The 15,852-nt window shown below is 39.8% G+C and overlaps 1 protein-coding gene across 1 annotated transcript in view; it reads right to left on the bottom strand.

Moving 5' to 3' along the window:
* The window catches only part of igsf9b (immunoglobulin superfamily, member 9b), a 45,960-nt gene that overhangs the window by 2,052 nt on the left and 28,056 nt on the right, over positions 1–15,852 (bottom strand). Inside the window, exons 4-19 of the mRNA XM_082187816.1 lie at positions 13,375–13,521; positions 11,416–11,567; positions 10,640–10,757; positions 9,760–9,901; positions 9,291–9,436; positions 8,476–8,618; positions 8,255–8,395; positions 8,018–8,134; positions 7,688–7,838; positions 7,468–7,579; positions 6,933–7,108; positions 5,513–5,751; positions 5,320–5,404; positions 4,035–4,205; positions 3,597–3,633; positions 23–3,433 (exon numbers count right to left, since the gene is read on the bottom strand). Coding sequence (XP_082043942.1) covers positions 23–3,433; positions 3,597–3,633; positions 4,035–4,205; positions 5,320–5,404; positions 5,513–5,751; positions 6,933–7,108; positions 7,468–7,579; positions 7,688–7,838; positions 8,018–8,134; positions 8,255–8,395; positions 8,476–8,618; positions 9,291–9,436; positions 9,760–9,901; positions 10,640–10,757; positions 11,416–11,567; positions 13,375–13,521 — 5,488 coding nt within the window. The remainder of the gene's footprint in view (positions 1–22; positions 3,434–3,596; positions 3,634–4,034; positions 4,206–5,319; positions 5,405–5,512; positions 5,752–6,932; positions 7,109–7,467; positions 7,580–7,687; positions 7,839–8,017; positions 8,135–8,254; positions 8,396–8,475; positions 8,619–9,290; positions 9,437–9,759; positions 9,902–10,639; positions 10,758–11,415; positions 11,568–13,374; positions 13,522–15,852) is intronic.

Consider the following 15,852-nt stretch of genomic DNA (forward strand, 5'->3'; position numbering starts at 1 on the left):
TGTATATGTGTATCAGCTTCACCTTTTGGACCTCCGTTCTCTCAGGTCTTTATCTGTCCTGAGCCTCTCGCTCTCTTCGGTGGTCTCTGGCGAGCTGAGTAAGGTTGGAGTGATAGAGAGAGACTGGCGTAGGTGTCCATACGGTCCCACACTACCCCTTCCACTGCTCTGGCTGGCGTAACTGGCTCTGCCCCCATCACCTCTTATATCCCGGACTTCTGTCTCTGTACAGCCCCTAACTGCAACCATCCCTTTGTCCACCTCTCTCGGAATGTCTTGCTCTCGTAGTGGGAAGGATGTATGATATGGTGAGGGCCAGCTGTAACCTCTGGGGAGGAAAGGTCTTGGTGGATACCTTCTGTGTTCTGCAGGTTGCAGGTAGTCCACCCTGGCCACTGATCTGGGTGGAACAAAAGGTCGAGGAGGTTCTTGTGGGACATACTTATGCTGAACTGACCTAAGTGTTTCCTGATAAGTCAGTGGCCACCTAGAGAAATCCTGAAAGACCGCTGCCTGTCGACGTGGATCTGACTCTCGCCTGGAAGGAAGGGACGATTCCATGTGTTGTGGTGGATCTGGGACTGAGGGAACAGGTGTGTGGTAGGAGGGTGTCATGTCAGATCTCTCAATATGCTTACGTCTCTCTAAACTGTAGCTGGTAGGAGGTTGAAAGGGCACTGACCCTCGCCATGATGGGCCAGACATGGGATAGTAGCGTGCAGGGGTACGACCCAGACTGTAAGATTTGAGCCTTATATCTGGGTGGGGAAATTTATCCCTGTAACAAGTCTCAGATATATAAGCTCTTGGATTTTCAAAATTTTCCCATCTAGAACCTAAACTAATGGACTTCTTAAGGAATTGACGTGGTTGCCCGACTCCAGAGAGGGTCCTACAGGGACCAATGCTGACAGATTTTTTCATGAAAGGCATAGGACCTGGATAGATCCGTGAGGATATCATGTTTGTCCGGTCACCCTGAGCCTGATATCTTTGATATTGTTCAGATATAGAGTCTGGACATTTGGAAACAATTGCTGCCATGCTTTTAGCCGTGTTAATTAATGTCTGTGCTTGACCATGCTGTGTAACTTCTTTTTTTTTAGGCCCTAAACTCTTTTCCTTTTCTTTAGATGTTGAGAAACATTTCTTGATTGTGTTTGAGATGCCTGATTTAACACATGTATCTTGTGCCTCTAATTGTGAACAAGGGTCAGAAATCGGAATACTTCCAGGTTTAGGGTGTCCCACTGGTACGTTCAGGGTTCTGTGGTCATGAACAGCCCCATTGTGATGACTAATAATGGTCCCAGAGTGCTCCTGACCATCTTTTTCCCAAATTTTGGGTACAACGTCAGGCTCATCTCTTAACAGTGCCCTAGTTTCTGGCTCAACACTGGGTTCAACAGATTCCGAAGGCTCAGTCACTTCTACAGGATCATCTACACTCATTTCAATGAAACCTGGAAGACTCAGGTATTCCAGGATAGTGCTGGTCTGCAGTGGGGACATCCGGTCTGGTTGGGGAGCAAGCTTAGCTTTCATTGATTCTGACATTCTCGATAAATTTGACTGATCACTTCCCGCCTCATTTTCCAACAGGGTCAGGTGTGATATTCGACTAGGGCTTTCACTGAAGACACATTTGTCACTCTTTCGGGATCGAGCCCTGATACCCTCTTTCTCTTGCTCATTGTAAGGCATTATGGAGCTGGAATCACCACTTACTATCACTTTTCCTTTTGCTCCTGCTTTCTGATGATCATAGGGCAATGTAGAGCAACCTGAAGGATTATGACTCAGTTTGTCTTTTTGAACGGCCCTTACTTCCTCTGTGTCTGTGACGCTTTGAACCATGGGATCAAGGAAATGTCGGTTAGGACTAGTATCTCTATCTCTTCCTGCCACCATTTGGTGCAGCTCAGATGGTTGAGGATTCAAGCGAGCAGGGGATGTTGATCTAAATGCTGGAGCCTCTTTTTCCATTTTTCTTTCTTGCAACCAACTTTCCTGAACTAAAGTCCTGTTGGGCAGCTCCTGCTCCTCTTCCAGGTGACTTTCCGGGTGTCTAGCTTGTGCCCCACTCAGGTTGGTTTTACTGGGAGAGGGTATGTCCCTTGTAGGAGAGAAAAGTGAGAGAGAGGTATATTGTGTGGCTGGTGAACGAGAGACATCTGTTGCCAATGAATCTTCTAGATCGGCAATGCCTTGTTGACGTGTGTGAGGGTAGAGTGAATGAGGTGTGTTCCCTTCAGAAAGGCTCTCCACTGGCACCAGGCTGGTGGGGGATGTCACAGGGCTTATGTCCCACTGGATGTGTGAGGAAGACGAAGAGGGAAGTCTCTCCAAGGGACTACTGGTGTTGCCAAAATAACATCCCCTCCTATAGTCCGATACACGCTGGGCCAGGCTTCTGGGTCTGTTTTTTTGTCGTAAATGTATATCTTGGGGCTTCCAAATAGGGTCTTCAAACTCATCACCTGTCCATTTTCTTAAGGGACTTGCAGACTTGGCCCGTCTCTGTTGTTGCTCATGTGCCTGTACCCTTCGGCTGGCCGTATAGTGTTCTAGCTCCCTCTCCATTTGCTCACGTTCCTTCACCAGCTTTAAACATTTGCTTAAGTTGTCCCTCTCTCTTTCACCATCCAGTTGAGTTACCATAGTGCTGTCCTCTGTTAGCTGGCTGTCTCCATTGATTGGCTGGTATTGTGCCTGGTGGAGCAGCCTCTCTCTCTCCAAAGCTCGGGCTCTCCTGGTTAAGCTGGGAAATATGTCCTCCCTATGACTGGCGCTCCGGCATTTTTTTAGTGAGTCACTCACCCTCTTTTCACTGCAGTCTGAATAAAAACTGGCCTTCTCCAACAAGGCCTCAGAGCAGCCCTGCTCATCATCAGAGTAGAAGCAGCCATGACGGGAAAAGTTTCTGGCCATTGCCTTCACCCTGCCAGGGGAGTGATGGGGTCTCTCTGGGTCTGGAGGGTCCACCGTCAATGCTGACAGATTCTCTCTCTGTCCATCCCTCTCCGAACTTACAGGATTTGATTTGTTGGACTCTTTAAAAGTTCCATCGTTACTCCCTCTACCCGGTGATTGTGGGAATTCTTTTTTGAGGTTCTTTTTGATGTGGGTTGGTATGGAGTTTTCTAGGTCAGGTTGGATAACGAAGCGGCCATCAGGACTTCTGGCTATGGACTCAATAGCAGATGTAGGTGAGGGAGATCCACCAAAGTGGCTCTCACACAGGGTGTAGCGTGGAGGTGGAGAGGATGAGGACAGGAGCTGCTTTTTCTGATCCTGGTACTCACTGCGGCTGCCTTTATCAAAGGAGGAACGGTCTGAGCGATCAGAAGAGGATGAGTTGGGGAAGAAGTTTAAAGGAGGGCACAGTTTTAACTTCAGCACACTGTCGGGACTGTCAGAAGGCGAGTGAGCTCTGAGGAGAAAGAAGACAAGTGAACATTTAGGGAACAAATAGAGAGATGTTTGAAACAAATGTATCATCCCTTCAGGTTGTCATTTCAAAAACCCATTGTAGTACAGTGACAAAGATGGAGAAGCATAGGAATGATACATGCATAGCAAGGAAGGACACTTACTGTGGAGACGAACTCTTCTGGAAGGCAGAGGGGATATCTGAAATGGTGGGGAGGGTGCAAAGTTCATATCATGCCACGGATAATGAGTCATAAGATGACAAAGTGCCAAAAACAAAAAAACAGAGATGCCATGCATGACAATACCACTGATGGCTAAGAACAAATACATCACTTCAAATGTCAAGTATCAGTCTTTGAGGCATTAAATGTCTATATGGTCATAGCGATTGATAATGCATCAAAGGCCTTAAGGAATTGACTTAAGTCTTTTGAGTAATGTTTTAACTCTTCATTAAGTACACAATACATGTATCTGAATGTTGCAGCCCCAAATGACTTCAAGAGCATGCAAAAAGATTTAAAATGTTTTTATAGTGGTGTACTTTGTTCAACAAAAATTTCATATTCAAAATCATCAATCTTCATCACTGCTTTTACCATCTCTCTTTTTCCTTCGTCGTTGTCCCCTTCTATTGTTCATAACACAGGCTGTCACCAGAGAAAGGATGATGGCAGCAAACAGGAAACACACACCCCCAATCACACCAGCCAGCAGGGGCTCAGGAACAAAGGCCAGGAGACTGGGTGCTGCCGGATACATCTCCATACCTTAGGGCCACACATTACATGTTACCCTCTAATAATATAATAAATCAATTAACAATTAAACATAATTAATTTATACCAATATTACATTTCTGACTTCTTGAACCTTCTATTTATTAGGGTTTAAACGGATAGTAGTTGATCTGTGATCTGTACAGACCAGGCCCTACGGTTCAGCATGCATGTGATTCACGGATTAATTGCAAGTTTAACCACCATAGAGTGAAAGTTTATCATCTGTATGTGTTTTGTCTTACCAGTTTACACATTCAATAGATTTTAAACCATTCCAGCACTAAAAGAAGCAAAAAAGAATTTAATTCGTTCTTTAAATCTTTGGATTGATTCCTCTTTCGCCTCTCCTTGCACTTGGATGGACACACACAAAATAATGTCAAAATACCTGTCCAGGCAAGTTCTCTCATAAACACAGTCATTGTCTTAAGTGAACTTAAAGAATTGAGAAAGAAATCAGATGTGTATCATTATATTGGATCTGTGCATTAGGCCTTAAAGTGACAGCAGTCAATAAACACCTGTTGTTGTCAATGTCATTAATGTTGTTCAAACAACAAGCTTTAACAAAGATTAAGCTATATTAAGCTATACAGTGAACACTATAGTGTTATTTTACATTTAATTATTACATTTCTGTACCTGAAATGAATACTACAGTTAGACCTTACTTTATTTGTAGCTTTGTTATATTGTATTTATCTACATGCTTGTAATTAGGGTATTTTTTTGTTTTTTGACTGTTGTATTTAATAATGTTTGAGCTTCATTAGTTGGGTAAGTTGCAGTGGTATCGGAGTACTTAAAGTGTGCTTTAAGTAATAAATGGAAAGCAAGTTACCCCACTCCCCAATATATATATATATTTTTTTCTTTTTTTTCTTTCTTGCTGATCCAAAAAATAATCCAAAAACTCAAGATCTGAACTGTGAGTTTTGTGAAATGTTGAACCACTACTATTTATCATTTTAATATTCAATTATATTTATTAAGTCTGTAGTTTTTCCAAGCCTCATAAGAAAATAAAAAAACTCTTTCAAACTTTCAAAAAGCCAGATATATCAATTTTAAGTAAAAATATCGAGTTCTGATTTAGCCTCACCTTCAGTAGAGATGACAACTGAGTCACTGGGCACACTAACCAGTCTGTCTCTGCGAGACAGAAGACACAGCTCATAGTTGGAGTCCTGTGGAAATAAATGAAGAGAAAATGAACCATGAAGTGAAGACGAATGGCATAGAATAGGGACATTCAACACCAAGCTGCCATTTTCCCAATATTTCAAACGTTTTACCTTAACAAGTCCCTGTACAATCAACTCGGTCACGTTGACAGCAATCTCTCTGTCTATAGTGACCCACTCCCCCTTTCCCCGCTTTGCTAGAAGTACAAATGAAGTTAATGGTGGAGACTCTTCTAGAGGTGGCACCCATTGGAGCAAAACACCCAGTGATGTACGATTGGCTGACAGCAAGGTGGGAGGGAGCAACACCTCAATGGTGGTTACCACACTGGGAGCGTCTGTTGGAGGAGCTGCAATGAAAAAAACATAGGGTTTATCTTAGTATGCTACATCATAAATCCTGGATTATAGGTTTGGAATAACTTTGTAGTCCACCAGGGAATGCTTTGAATCAAATAAGGGAATACAGATTTTTTAAAGAAACTATAGACAGTCTAAACCTTACCATGTATAAGATATGTGTATGCATGTGTAGAGCTAATTGGAGACTTCATAAAGTGCATGATTTGCATGTATATCCTCCTGAGACCCAGGAATAGACTTTTGTTCACTGTAGTGGACATTATATTTTAGTGAATTTCTCTGACATCATACATGTCACATGTCACAACCTGGGTGTCCTGTAAAGAGCACATTCAGGACTTTTCAGAGACACCAAATGTTTGGAGGTTTCACCATGAAAACAACTTCTCATTGGTCTTTAAAAATGTCTGACATTAATTTAGTGATCAAATGTAGGAAATATGATAATATATTGTAATTATAATTTAAATCGGACTACTTTTCAAATTGTATTTCATAAACCAACATCTCAGGAAAATGTTATGGGGTTTCAAATAAAAAAATTAGGGCATTGATTTCATACATGTCCACTGTAGAGACATCAGGACTTAAAGCATGTTTATCAGGCATTTTGGGAGACACAACAAGAGAATATGGAAATAAATTATACATCAATATTCCTATGAAATATTAGATATTATTATTCAAATGTTGCCAATCATTACTCCAATTATTACATTTCTTTTTTCATTAAATGTTGCTCCAAGAACACATTAATGTGCACATTAGATACAGTGTATAGATACATTGCATTGAATGGGAATATTAATTTATGGCCATTTTACCCACATATTGCATAAAGTAAAATGGTGTATCAATTTATTCCGTTATATCTTTCATAAAATAGTTGAGAATCACCTTTATACAAATTTTAGTTAAAATAAATCCTGAAACCCCAAAATTTATTGGTAAAAAAAAAAAAAAAAAATCCTATTGTTTTTGCCTATACATATAATTTCATGTCATTTTATTTTTTAAACAACTTAGTCCTGGTGTCCACTACAGAGGACATAGCATAACGTATGAATAAAATATATATATATTTTTTTTTTTACCATTTCTTTCTTATGCTCTAAACAATGTGATGACATGAAATGTCATGAGGATATAAAAAAAAAAAAGTGCTCACCCAGTGTCGTAATGGTGACAATCTCACTGAAGGGGCCAGAGCCCAACTTGTTTTGGGCAAGAACACTGAACTGGTAACTAGTGACAGCTTGCAGACCCGTCACCAGCAGGGAAGTTTTCGATGTTGGCACAGGGATTGATGCCCATTCATGTTTTCCTTTCACAGTGGGCTTTATCCTGATAAAGAGAGATATATGATATGATAGTCACAATTCAAAAATTCAGTGGTCGATTGAAATGCTACTAAAATTCAATGATTCTCAAAATCCTTTCAATGATACAGCAAGACAATGCTACTGAACATTTGAAAGTAGAAAAATAACATATAAACAAATGAATATGTATTTTAAACTTTCAAGTATTAAGTTATGTGTATTTAAATGAACAAAATGCAAAAAAAACAAGATTTTGTCTTGGTGACAGAAGACGACAACAACAGTACACAGATAGTAAAGCTAGAAAATAAAGATAACTGAATAAGATACACACACAAATCTAAGTGCTACTGCTGATGCATTCAGTTTGAGGTCACTTACCAAACAGTAAATCTCTGAGTGTATCCTCCGTCAAAGCCTGGCTCCCAGGACACATTGGCCTGACTAATCCCTGGATCCACAGACACGGAGGTAACAGCATGGGGACTTGTGCCTGAAGAAAACAGAACAGATAATAGATTTAAGTTCTGTCCCATTTGTTTTTCTACAGGTAAATACGGGTTATTTTTATTAACAGGCATCTATTCCCTGTTCCTCTCACCTAGCACTAAAATCGTGGTTGCCACACTGACAGTGGCCACACGGTTGGTGGCAAGACACTCCCACGCCCCCTGGTGGTCCTTACTGAGTGGACGCAGAACCAGAGAGCCATTGGATAGGACTGTAAATGGAGAGCGAGGGGCGGGACCAACCTAAAGCAGTGAGTGAAGCATGTTTATACCATTTAAGACTTTAAATCCATGTCTGCTAGTATATTAGCCTTTAAATACTCACATTTAAATAACACACATATAAATATTTGCAATGGCAAGTTGTAAATCATGGACATCTGAAGGTTATAGGGATAAAAAAATAAATAAAAAAAACTTACTTTAATCCATGTGATATTAGGGGCGGGGTCTCCCTCAGGTTGACAGGGTATCACCAGCTCCCTACCTACTTCTTGTAGGTACTCGGCACGGGGCGAGACACGGAATGAAGGGGGGTCCTATGGACCACCAGATTGCAAATAAATTCTCAGCAACTCAGGTGTCAGGTCAGTCATTAATAATGAATTTCACACTGTGTTGACTTGTCAAATTATTTCCCATTCTAGAGATATGCTCACCTTCAGGATAACTTTGGTAGGTTCTGATTGGCCCATGGTCCCGTAACTGTTATAGGCTGTACAGGTGTACATGCCCACTGCATCATCATTTGCTGCAGTTATGAACACTGAGCCCTCTGAGTTGAACATCCATCCTGGATACTGACCAATCAAGATGAAGAGTATAAAATGATGTAATTTGGGTCACAGTTAAATAAGATGCTTGATGATATACACAGTACCTGCCCCAGGTCCAAGGACGCTCCATCTTTGGTCCAATTAACATACAGCATAGGGGGCTCGGCTTGAACTGGGCATTCGATCTTTCCCCCCATTCCCACGGGAAGATAAGTCTCACGGGGCATCCGAACCACTCGCGCAGGGTCTTTAAGAAAATCAGGCATTTATATTAAAAGGGACCTATTATGCCTTGTTTTTGGCATCTACAAGAATAAGTTTTCATGCTTTAATGTTAAAAAAACACATTATTTTTCACATATTTTACATTGTTGCAGCTCCTGAGTTCTCACTCTGTCAGTAATGCTCTGTTTAGTTCCTGTCTCAATGAAGCCCCTCCTTCTGAAAAGTGCAATGTGCTCTGATTGGTCGGCTGAATCAGTGTGTTGTGATTGGTGTAGCGCTTCAAGTGTGTTTGGAAAACACTACTAAATAACTCAACCAGGCCCCTCCCCTTTATTTTGCGTATGCTTTGGGCGGGAATTATTTAAATGAGGAATACTGTGACATGTTCGCTCCCGGAAGAAAACGCAAGGCTACAACTGAGCCGTTTCAGAATAAGAATATATATATATAAAAAAACTCCCTTTGGAGGGACTTTGTGCTTTGTAACTTTGAAGCCGTTTTTTAATGGTCAAACAGCAGCATTACACGCTAAAGAAAGTTGAACATGTAAAAGCATAATAGGACCCCTTTAATGACCCCTTTAATTTGAATCTTTAATCTTCTGTTACTCTCTTTATCTGGTATACATGAAGATGAGATTTTAATATTTCTCAAAAAGAAAGAATTTAGAACCAATAAATTGCAAAGCACTCACGTTTAACTTTGAGGTAGGCAGACGCAGAGGGCGGAGTCATTAGACCATTGGTGGGTGTGCAGGTGTAATTCCCAGAATCCTCAGGTATCAGACCTGAAATGAGGAGTGTCCCGTCCACTAGGATTTTTACCCGTGATTTCAGAACTCTGTAAACACAAACATGCATCAGCAAACAGAAAACAACGACACACAGACAACACTACATAAGTAAAGATTTTTAGTGTAGTCCATAACTGAACTACACAGTTCAATGACAATAAATGCTATTAATATTATTTCTAATAAATGGAATTAACCCAAATAATTAGAGGCTACTAAACAAATTTCATTTTCAGCTTTGATTGTAATTATGTGAAAATAACGCATCATTAATTACACAATAATATTTGATGGCAGAATGCTGTGATTGTCCAATCAGAATTCCAGTGTAATAATGTTATCTAAGCTCTTGTAATCGTAGGTCACTTACTCAATGTGAAACACGTTTTGGTCTTGTTTCCACCACTCGTATGTGAGGTTAGAGGGATACGCTTCTGCTTGGCATTGCAGAATTGCATCCTGGGACATATTCATAGTGGTGTCCTCAGGGGGAATGATGATAATTGGAGGACCTGGTTGAAAGCAAAAGAATGCATAAAAGCATGCATGTGAGACTGAATGCATTAAATGTAATCAGCTTTTAAGGGCATCTGGATTTGAGGAGGTTGTTTGTTCAGGGCTGAGATTTAGGCTTAAATGCCAAATGCATTGTGTTAAAACACTCCCACCAAAAGAGGGCAGTGTTTGTTCGTTTCATTACACTACAGTTTGCCAGTACTAAATTCTTATGCTGTGAAAAAAATGTATGCGAGATACTGTCTAGGTTTTCAACCACATATTATAGCAATGCTCAGATGATGACATACTGTATGAAAAAAACAGAATGGTAATGCTAGCATTCGCTTTGCAGTTGTGCGATCAACAAAAAACAATATTCTTTATCATCATGCAATTGAGGAACTTTCATTGATGCATTTTATTTGCTTAATGTTTATCATCTTTCATGGTCTTTTCATCACACAGCTGAAAATCTTTCAAATCTGATTCAAAGAGGCCATTGCATAGTAGAAAGTGCATATTTTCTGAGCTAAATGGAAGCCACAACAGTTCTTAATGTGAACCAAGCCAGTTGCAAACCATATGAAGCTGGGATTAAGGTAACTGAATTTGAACACAAATCCAACTGCATCAACGACTCCAATGTTCTCATACCAAATGCTGCTTAAGGTAAACACTTAATACCCTGCAAGCCTATTTACAAGCTGCTGGCTTTCTTCGCCCACGTGGGTAAGACGTGGTGTGTAACTGACCTTTGACCTGCAGCTGGGTGGTGTAGGTAAGGTTCCCTTCTGAATTGGATACGTGACACTTGTATATTCCTGCCGTTTCCCTGGTAACCTTGGCTAAAGACAAGGTTTCATTGAGTACCTGTTGAGGGACATTAATGTTTAGGTGGTAAACGAGACTGTCAAAGAGGAAAATGTGAACAGCCCAATGTGAACTCTACACTCAAGCTGACATGAAACGTGATTCACAAGTCATCGTGCTTCTGCAATCACAATGTATATCTGAGTTAAACAGGATATTCAATCAGGGTAAAAATGTAGAGATGCAGATTTGAATTGCACAATGAAAAGTTGGTTGAAATCTTTAAAATATCTTTAAAATTATATAACCTACATGTGTTTCACATTCTTTTTGTGACAAGAAAACATCCCTACAACTTCTGAAAGTGAACAGCAGTGTTTTACTGTAGCATAAGAAGTGTTATTTTAACATCAGTGGGGTTTAGGGGTTCAGGTTATCCTACATTAGGGTTATTTAACAACAGAAACTGAATATTCAAATGTAAAAATAAAACACTGCTTAGTTTTCACTGTATGAATAAAAAATATACTGATTCTTATTAAAGCTACAAAAGTTATTCAGCCGAGAGCAGTGAGTGATTTTCTCTTTGTCTTTTGGTCATGACCCCAGTTATTGCAAGCGGTTGCGATATGCATATCGCGATATATACATTTGCGATGTTTCGATCATTTCGATATATTGTGCAGCCCTACTAATAATCAACTGAAAAGCTGTGTACCTGAACTGCTTCTTGTTCCTCAGCGGCACTGCCATCTTTTCTCCAGATGATGATGGGTTTCGGGTTTCCATGAGCATCACACTGGAGGGTGAGAGATTCACCCAACATGACCTCCAGAAAGGCAGGAGGAGTCTTTATGAACACTGGAGGAGCTACAGCAGACATAACCATCAAAATAATTAAATGAATTATTTACATATTTATTTACATACAAAATAAATAAATATTAAATTATTTAATTAAATATGCACTTTTAATATTTTTCACAGAGAAAATAAATACATAAAATAAGAATGAATAAAAAATATAAAAATAAATTAAATAAATAATGAAATTAATTATTTACATATTTATTTAAATACAAAAATAAATAAATATTAAACTAATTATTTAATTAAATATGTACTTTTAATATTGGCTTAATCAGGCAGACGCTTGTAATATTAGACTAATTAGACTGATACGATAATAACAAATATTATTTTCTGATACTTATAAGGTCACCGATATATACTGCACCACTTAAGGGGATAGTTCACCCAAAAATTAACATTCTGCCATTATTAATTATCCTCATGTCGTTCCAAACCCGTAAGACTTTTTATCATCTTCGAAACACAAATAAAGATATTTTTAATGAAATATGAGAGCTTTCTGTTCCACCATTGACGGCAACGCAACTACCACTTTGACGCTTTAAAAAGTTCATAAAAAGATCGTAAAACTAATCGGTTTAGTTAACATTTTTCTGAAGAGACGCAATTGCTTTATATGATGAACAGATTGAATTTAGGCTTTCATTTTTGGGTGAACTATCCCTTTAAGGACCTAAAATCATTGCTTTACACTTGCTCACAGTAGAGTAGTCTTTAACTTTCTCAAAGCGTAACACATGCAATTATGTAATAATGGACATTTGCAAGTGAGGCAAAACCCCTAAACGCATCTTATTTCCCCATAACCCTGTCAACACACAGACATGTTTTCCAGCACACTCACACAATGACAGCTTTTAAAACCGCTGTAAGCTGACACTGTGCATATAATGGGCGTGAAACAGGCCGCACTGGAGAGTGTGAGCGTGAGCTTCTGTCCTCTGTCCTCATTCGGATCGCTCGTACATGCTACAGTAACACGGTCAGATGCTAAAAGCCAGTCTGAGCCCTTCACAGGATTCACACATCAGTGCTGAAGGAGTGTGTGTGTGTTTGGGTGTCAGAAGAAGAGAGTGTGTGAGGTTTCAGAAGGCATGATAGTCATCCTGAAGGTGTGAGACAAAGTTCAATGTGAAAAGATTGTAAGCAACAGAAAGTGCAAAAGTCAAAGAGCTCGTGTAGTTTTAGATGAAAATGCTCGAGTTCTGTTGATATAAGAGCAAAACATCATCTGCATCACACACACTGACGCAAGTGTCACGAAATATGAGATCGGATTACACAACTCTCTCTTATTCACTGCAACAAAGCCTTTTATATGAGCTGCAGATGCTGCTTTAATCAGACGTTTAATCCTTTCCGTAAGAATACAAAAATGTCAGCTGCTTTATTGGCATGAACATGAAACATAAGAGCATCATTATAAAATATACATGCTCTTAAACAAATGCATGTTCACTTTCTATGGAACCTAATTGTCACAAGATTAATTTGAAGGATTAAGCAACACAGCTGACACGCAACACACAGTTTTGTGTCTGTTTCTCATTAGGGGTGGGCTGTATGTTCTGATCACATTCTTTATCGCAGGACGTTTATATAATAAATAATCATCTGGAATTTCCAATTGTGCATAATACAGTGAATTAAAATTACTTGATGGACACAAACCAAAAATTCTGATTTGGAAAGAATTAATTTTTCATCACTTCATTTGAATCTTTATGAGTGAATAGTTCTGACATGCAAAGCTATTATGCACGCTTGAATAGAAGAAACAACCTCAAAGCATTTCTTATCCCACCTGAGATGGAAAGGAAGTTCCATGTGCCGTTCTGAAACTCATCCGAGGTTCGGTCCAGCAGGAGAATTCGACATTCAAACCAGCCCTCATCCTCCAGAGTCAACTTATCCACCAGGAGAGACGCGCCACGACTCAATGACACACGACCTGTCCCGGAAATCAAAGAGACAAGCAATTATTCAGCAGTACTTAAGAATGAGAAAGCACACAAAACTGACGCTCAAGCAACTCTGAGATCATGGGTTTGATTCCCAGTGAATCTTTTTTCATCAGGCTAATGCATAAACTAATGCCGACACACAGTATTTATTCCAAAAACCACATGCATACCTGAAACAACCAGTGCAAACCATTACATCCAAATGGGATTATTTTAGCCCTGTTACTTCACAAGCCAATGAGGAATTTAATGTTAATACTGAATTGAATACAGATGAGTATTTAGAATTGCAAGTTATTCTGATGTTAATTTACAACTTAGAAAAATATCTATATATTTTTAACAACATAAAAAAAGAACATTGTTATGGCCTCCTTTTACTGAATATTTTCCACCCGCTTTGTCTTCACCAGGTGAAAATATATGCCTAATCAAATTTTACATAAAAGCAACAGTAATATTTATGCTATATAAATATTAAAGGGATTAAAGGGATATTTCACCGCTGGAAAGATGAATGTGTATTTAAATTGGGTAATTTATGTAGTAGAAATGTAAAGTTATTTTAGAAGTTGCTGCCTTCTAGACTGAGAAAATGTACTGTATTTTTGGCTCATGTGGATGTAAGACAACAACTCCCAGAATGCACTTTCTTCACTGCCCTACGAGGACACTCCCAAGCCACGCCTACCGGTTACAGAGGGCAGTGTCGGGAGAAATGATACAACTAGGCTACTAGTCGACTCGAAACTGAAAAGGCGGCGTTTTATCGTGAGATCCCCCTATGGGCGGGCTGAACACATGCGGAACGAGCTCCTCCTATTGGCTGTAGTCTCTCGCCTCTGGACAGAAGAGCCTCTGATGAAGATAAATGACGATTTTTGCATCATCTGAGGTTTTTTTCCAGACACACAATACAGAAATCTCTCGTCTCAGGGGGACATGAGGGAGGGAAGCACGGTCATTTGAACATACTACCGGGTTTCTACTGATACAAAGCTTAATGCTAATCGGTGAAGAATCCCTTTAATGCAATGCACAACTCAACAAAATCATATAGGCCTGGTTTCACAGACAGGATCAGGCCTTAGTTCAATTAGGAGATTTAAGTAAAAAAAAACATTACCGGTGTGCATCTTGAGACAAAACAATGACACTGTCATATTAAGATATATCAGTGCAAGTTGCTTTCAGTTAAAACAGCTCAAACATGCATTAAAGTCTGGGACTAGGCTTAAACCTTGTCTGTGAAACCAGGGGATAGACAAATAAAAAATGCTTCAGCTCACGGAGTAAAAAGCACCACCTGTTTTTGTTTATTGCACAGGCACGTGGAAACATGTGGAAAGAGCAGCTCAACTCCATGGAAATCTGAATATCTCTCAGCATGATGTAACATGGTCAGCTGTTTTCCTCATATCCACACACAGACTCAAAACAAAACCACACTAGCATGAGTTATTGAAATGTGATATGAAAGGAGCAGCCAGACAATCAAATCGCTTTCAAAGCAATAGAAACCGTTTAACTTTCTTTGAAAGGTGATATGCGTGTCGTCTGGATATTCGGATCTGGTTTTTCAACCTCAACCTCCCCTTCTATTTTGATCGTGCTTTGCTTTTCCCAAATTCCAGTGTTGTAAATGATGACACACTGATAACGCAGTGCATGCCGGCTGTGTGTGTGTGTGTGTTTCCGCTTGGCTAGAAAGCAGCCGTCGGAGTTTGAAAGTAAGCCAAGTTCCTCAGCGATGGGACGCGCTCCCTGCGTAGAGTACGGAAATAATACATGACAATTTAATGCAGAAACGTTACAGCTGAGGAACTCTAATCCAAACACACCTGGAGTCTGACATACCGCTGAACCCTCCAGTGATGCGGACAGGTGTGCCAGCGCTAGATCTTCCACCTCCAGACTTCAGTCAAGCATCACAACCCCTAAACTCAAGTACTAAACTTCAGTGTGTAACTCTTCTCACACCAGCTGTGCTGATGACATGAATATCCCTTAGACAGAGTACAAATCTAGGTGATATCTGTTGCTCAGTCAACTGCAAACTACTCCTTAGCCAATAGGAAACATCCAATTCTGACCATGTGTGGCGTATAGCAGTATTGAAAGTTAACTGCGGACTGAAGTTATATATGAAAGTGCAGAACTGAAGGCCTGTTCTAACAAGTCAGTGTTATTATAACATCCCTTTATCTTTTATCAAACGTGCTGCAATATTCTCTGCTTGACATGTCTATTCATCAAATAGACCACAAATGAGATCTATTAATACCTCAATTGTTTCCATACAATATTGGGATCGAATA

The sequence above is a fragment of the Leuciscus leuciscus genome, assembly GCF_965113295.1.
Source record: "Leuciscus leuciscus genome assembly, chromosome: 13".
NCBI lineage: Eukaryota > Metazoa > Chordata > Actinopteri > Cypriniformes > Leuciscidae > Leuciscus > Leuciscus leuciscus.